General features: G+C 31.2%; 2 protein-coding genes across 2 annotated transcripts; both read right to left on the bottom strand.

Annotated features, from left to right (window-relative positions):
- Positions 1-535: 535 nt before the first annotated feature.
- Positions 536-1,252, bottom strand: LOC131633419 (probable aquaporin SIP2-1). The gene has a single exon (XM_058904131.1). It carries the CDS (start codon positions 1,247-1,249, stop codon positions 536-538), a length of 714 nt encoding a protein of 237 aa, XP_058760114.1. The 5' UTR covers positions 1,250-1,252.
- Positions 1,253-2,130: 878 nt separating this feature from the next.
- Positions 2,131-2,827, bottom strand: LOC131633408 (uncharacterized). Its single transcript, XM_058904119.1, has 2 exons — positions 2,402-2,827; positions 2,131-2,280 (listed from the first exon to the last, which is right to left on the bottom strand). The coding sequence occupies exons 1-2, from the start codon at positions 2,825-2,827 to the stop codon at positions 2,131-2,133; spliced, it is 576 nt and encodes a 191-aa protein (XP_058760102.1).
- Between the last annotated feature and the right edge of the window lie 3,173 nt (positions 2,828-6,000).

Here is a 6,000-nt window from a genome sequence, read left to right on the forward strand (position 1 = left end):
TAATTCAACCCATTGAGAATTGGAGTATATCCTTGGAAAACGTACGACCATCACAAGCATGAATATAGAGATGACTTGATTGATCCATAATATAATCAATATAAGTAAAAACACACTACATTATTTCTTGGAGCGGAAAAAACCCTCAAATCCAAAGCTCATGATACCATGTACAGGATCTGAATTGAGAGAGAACTTAGCTTTGATTAGAAGAAACAATAATCGATAACGAACTCAAACGCTTGAATTTATACTTGTACTATAATAAACAAGATGTAGACATAAGAAAGTTTGCTCTAGATTCATTTGGCTGAAATTAACAGCATTTAACAACCACTTAGAATCATGAGAATTAGTTTGAGTTAGTTTAAAAAACGTTAAGCTAAGTAGCAATGTTAGTTTGTATTTCAAGCAATATGTCTCATCATCAACAATCCAAACAAGATTGAATACTTACATTTTGAAACCTACAATGCACAAATAATCATTAAATGAAAGATGAAAAATCAAACATTTATCACAAAATACAATTTCTTCAATCTGATTTTCTTTTTGAGCATGTTTTATCTTTTCTCATGTGTCGTACTAGCAATTTGAATGTCCATACTGCTAAAAGAGTTGCCTCTATAGGAGCAAGCCAGTATACAAAGAAATGCTCCTTTGTTATGTGATCCCCTCGAGCATAAGCCCATCCCATTACAGATGCGGGGTTCATACATCCACCAGTTAGACCAGAACCGACTTTATGAAGTATTATCTTGATCAGGCTGGATATCCATGTCTTCATGAAGAAATTTCTTCGAATTTTCGTGGCAGCTAGCCCAAGCGAAATAATTACAATTACAAATGTTAATATTCCTTCTGTTAACGCTCCGAGAGGAATGTTAACATTCAAACGTGGTCCACGTCCTACTTCGGGAATGTTATCGATAAGAAGTTTTACTCCAACAATGTATCCAATTACCTGAGCAGGAATTCTAGAGCCAATGCAGAAAAGGAAGTTATGAAAATCTCCAGAAATAGCATCAACCAAAGTAGCAAGAGGATTGTTGGCACCACCATGAAAAAGCTTAGACAGAAAAGCATAAAAGAACATGTTGGCAATGGAAAAAGAAAATTTCACAATCTCAGCAAGATGGGAATGAGAAAAGCTCATGTTTTTTATTATGAATGACTTTAGAAGAACACCAGAGCATACCCACATGAAAGATAGGGCAAAATCTGATACAAGCAACTTTTTTCTTCCCATTTTGAATAATAACAATAAGAGGTTATGAGATGATGATATGTTTGTGTTTTGAAGTAAGAGTTAGAGTTATGATGTATATTATATATAGCCATAAAAGTGGGTGTATGATACTTATGGTATTGCATGCATGGTCAAAGAAAGTATGATATTTGTCAAAGAAATGATACTCATGGTAAGTAACATGTGTTTTATTATTTAGTCATTTAATATTCCTATAAACATGATTTGTTTTCGTTAATTAGATTGAATGAAATAATTAGTTTAATCCATATAAAACTAAATGAAGCAAAGCACGTGTCAATAAAAAGAAGAAAAAAATGAAACTTTCCGGATTCAGAATACGTACTGCTGCATAGCCTCTTTCCTGTCATCTTCCATAATTCTTTGCTTAGTTAAAACTTATACATACGTATTTCAAGAAATATTAATAATGTACTAGTATTATTATGTATATTTTATTTATATTTATTAATGAATTATTTTTTTAAGCAAGAGAATTCAGTGAGACTCTGGGACGATGAAAAGGAAGATCACAGATATGATGGTAGTCTACTGTAAAGAGGGGAATACATGTGTAAAAGTTCCCGACCGTGTTATGCTGGAATTCTTGAACTCATAAAAAGTTTGATGTATCTCGAATGAAATTTTTTCCCTCGTGACCATCGCCACAATTGGAATGTTTGACTTATCTCAGATCCTCATTGACGGCGACAGCTTCTGCAACATTAATTATGTATGCAGAGCTGTTCGAGAAGATGAGCATGGACCGAAGCAAATTACAAGCCTACAAGTATGACTTTTCAACCACCCTTGACTCCACCTGTTTTCAGTTTCCTTCCTGAAGGTTTTTCTTCTTTTATTTTGCAGTCCTTTATCCACATTCAAACATAATATCCAAGGCTAGCATAATCCTCCATTTGAGATGCTACAATAACTCTCCTTACATCATCATGAGTCAATTGATAATCAGTGATCTTTGTAACTGTTTTCTCACTACTACTAGCATCAATAGTAGGAAACTCCATGTTCAACTATAGTGCAATAGCCTAGATCATTCAACATACTTATAGATAAAAAAGTCTGCTTGAGTTCTGGAACATACCTCACATTGTGAATAAGAAGTTCATGATCATCAAACATTTTAAGTCTGACCGTACCAATACCATGAATTGTACAAGCCTTATTATCCCCAAGGGGAACTACTTCACCTTGCACCATCTTCAAAGTTTCAAAGTATTCTATTCTTGGACACATGTGATAAGAGAAACCTGAGTCAATCACCCAACTATCTTCAGTTTCCAAACTCGATACTAACAATGCTTCGGCATCCTCATAACTTTCCTCGCCCAAGGCAACTTCAGCTTCAACGGAATTTTCATTGACCTTTCTCTCAGGACAATCTCTTTTAAAGTGACAGATTTTTTTACAATTAAAATATTTTACCTTTGAATTGTCAGACCTCACTGATTTTGATATCTCTATACGCTCACCTCCTCCTCTTGACACATTTAAGGCTTCCCCATTATCTTCGATCTTCAAATCTTTGGACTTTAAAAATTCTTTGAATTTCACCGCCATTTGGACTTCATTCAAATTAATAGTACCTTCCTTATCATAAAGAAGGACATCCTTAAAATGCTCAAAGGATCTGAATAATGAACTCAAAGGAGCAAAGCCTTGTCCTCATCATCAATTTTCACTTCAATATTCTCAAAGATCATTAATAATCTTGTGAAATTTTGTAAGCTGCTCAACTATGGATTTATTCTTCATCATTCGAAATGAATAAATTTGTTATTTCAAATACAACCCGTGAGCCAAAGACTTTGTCATATACAACGATTCAAGTTTTTTCCACATAGCAACTACAATTTTCCCCCTAGTGACTTCTCTTAGAACTGTATCCCCAAGGCACAAGATAATGACACTCCTAGACTTTTCTAACATCTCGGTCTTTTGTACCCGTATAAGCCTTGCAGGCATCGATGCTCCACTCTTCAAAGCATCGATACACTTCTCTTAAATTAAAATTGCTTGCATCTTAATTTTCCACAACCTAAATTCGTTGTTACTGGAAAATTTATGGATCTCCCATTTACTAACCATGGTGTTCACTTGTAAACAATCCTTTTTACTCCACGCTCACCGCACCACTTGTTGTGAATCTTGTTGTGAATTACGACAAAATTCAATATCAAATTGTGAGGCAAAGAATAATAGAAACCAAAATAAATGGTCTACAGTAATAATAACTCATACACAGATAGTATAACAGATAAGGCGAGAAAAAGACGAAGGTTTGTTTACGTAGTTCGATCAAACGATCTACTCTGGGGGAGAGAGCAGCTTTATAATTCACTATACTCAAAAAATTGTTACAAGAGATTACAGATGAGTTACAAGAAAATAGCTTTTGCAGTTTCCAGGGAAGAAACCCTATTTTCTACCCAAGTGTGTCTCAACCTCTCCAACTATATAACAATCACTCAAACCCAAGGTGTTTAGAAGTATTTCCCAATCCCCTTCGATAACTCCAATGGTTTCCTAAAAACCTTTGTTTTTCTAAGTTTTCCCTTGGAATTCCTTAAACCCTTAATCTCTCTTGTTATTGTAAGCTCTAAGATTGTTACACTATAATAACAGAAGAGATATATTTTATAATAGCCAAAATTCAATAAATTTATAACAAATCTCAAAACATATCTCCTTAACTTTTAGAATAAAAAAATATAATTATAATCTTATAATATTTCTCAAATATATAAGTAAACTAAGTTTTAGTAATCACACACTCATTCTTATACTTAACAAATTCACACCTACCTACAACAAATTAAGAATTTTTTTATTTTTTTATTTTTTATTTGAAAAAAAGTCGGATGTTTTTAATGATTTTTTTTTAAGTTGGTTTGAAAAGACAATTTTTGAGAATTGTGTCTATATTTAAAAATATATTTAATATTTTAGAAAATTTTAAAAATAATTTAATTTATATGATAACATTTTGTTAACTTTTAAAAAATATTAAATATATTTTAAAATATAAATGCAACCTTCTCTTTTAAAATTTTTCAAAAGCCTTTGTAACTTCTCTTTTAAACGCAACTCAATTATAATTTTTATGAGTTTAACAAAAATTATTTGTTTTACTTAAACTAAATTTTATTTGATGTGTAATTTTTTTTTTTATTCTTTGTAACCAAATTTCTAAAATTTTCGTTCTATTCTAATACAACGTGTTAAAAAAAAAAAAACTCTCTAAAAACAAACTTAACATACTAAAAAAACAGAAAGTTGTTTATTTATTAATTTATTCTTTATACTTGAAAAAATTCACACGTTTCTAAAGAAACTGGAAAGTTGTTTATTGATTTATTATGTGTAAGTAGCTAGGAAACCGACAAGACAACTATTGCGGTAATAATTTTCATTCATTATTATAGTTTTATATATAAATAACACCTATTTTTATGATATGTGACATTTATTTCACATTTATTTAATTTTATATATTCAAAACTAATAGAGAGGATCTCTAAAGAAGAGTATAAGTAACAACCACGTTCTCTTATGCTCTGCGTGGCACATCATAATGGTTGAAATCCAATTGAAAGTGACAAGTGACACACCATGCGAATTCAATTATTGGCTATAAGAGATGCAAAGTTATTTGAATCCATTTATTTATTTAATTATTATATAACTCATTTATTTTATAGTTGAAAATGCAAGTAGTTTTAAGTAGTACTACTATAATTATGAGGTGGTTAACTTATGGTGACATATGATTCTTGATTGCCATTACAAAATTAAAATAGCTGCATTTGAATAAAAGTAAGTACGGTATTTGTTTTTTAGGGAAGCCCAATGTATCATCTTCACACCAAATATATATATATATATATATATATATATATATATATATATATATATATATATATATATATATATATATATATATATATATATATATATATATATATATATATATATATATATATATAACCTTTGACTAATATGCATAAGGATTTTACTTATGCATCATGCATAAGCCTACATAAGCCATTGAATCATGTTTTTAATCCAGTATTGAGTATTGAGTATTGAATGGTGAGTATTGAGTTTTGAATAATAACAATTGATTTCTAAAATTTGATCCAATGATCCAAGGGTCCATAATAATCTATGCATGGTGCATAGATTTTTATCTATGCGCGGTAACTGCACCCTATATATGTGTGTGTCTGTCAATTGTTGCACCTTGGAAGTTTTCTGTTGCACTAATATTTTATGACGCACTTATGTAAAAAGAAGAAGATAATGAATATGCTCCAACGTGACTTTACTCCTTTGGGAAATGGTCGCCGCAAAGATGTAGCCAAGCATAAACACCCTAGAATAGTTAAATTATCATAACAAAGAATTAGAACGTGTTAAACTATGTCAGGAAGTATGAGATATTAGATCGAACTTTAGTATGGTCGAAGGGTAGTTTTTTGGTTCGACAGTTCGACATAGTTAAGCATCAAGTCGAAGATTGTTCACATGCCGGTGTCGAAGTGCGCATGTTGTAGTCGAAGATAGGTCTAGTATGCATGTATCGAAGATGTTAGGGTTGTTAGAATGTTAAATTAGGTTTTAGTGTTTAAACCTTAATTTGTTAAGTTAGCTTGTTTATTAAGCTGACTTGTGTAATGGGTCTGGTGAAAAAAGCCCATTAGTTAGTACGTTATGTTTTATTATAAATTGCA

The sequence above is a fragment of the Vicia villosa genome, unplaced genomic scaffold, assembly GCF_029867415.1.
Source record: "Vicia villosa cultivar HV-30 ecotype Madison, WI unplaced genomic scaffold, Vvil1.0 ctg.001122F_1_1, whole genome shotgun sequence".
Taxonomy (NCBI): domain Eukaryota; kingdom Viridiplantae; phylum Streptophyta; class Magnoliopsida; order Fabales; family Fabaceae; genus Vicia; species Vicia villosa.

Excerpts from the sequence above, each read along its gene's own strand:
- LOC131633419 (XM_058904131.1), bottom strand. The coding sequence starts at position 1,249 with ATGGGAAGAAAAAAGTTGCTTGTATCAGATTTTGCCCTATCTTTCATG.
- LOC131633408 (XM_058904119.1), bottom strand. The coding sequence starts at position 2,827 with ATGGCGGTGAAATTCAAAGAATTTTTAAAGTCCAAAGATTTGAAGATC. Across the intron at positions 2,281-2,401 it reads CAATTCATGGTATTGGTACG|TTGAACATGGAGTTTCCTAC; the intron begins GTCAGACTTAAA and ends ATTGCACTATAG.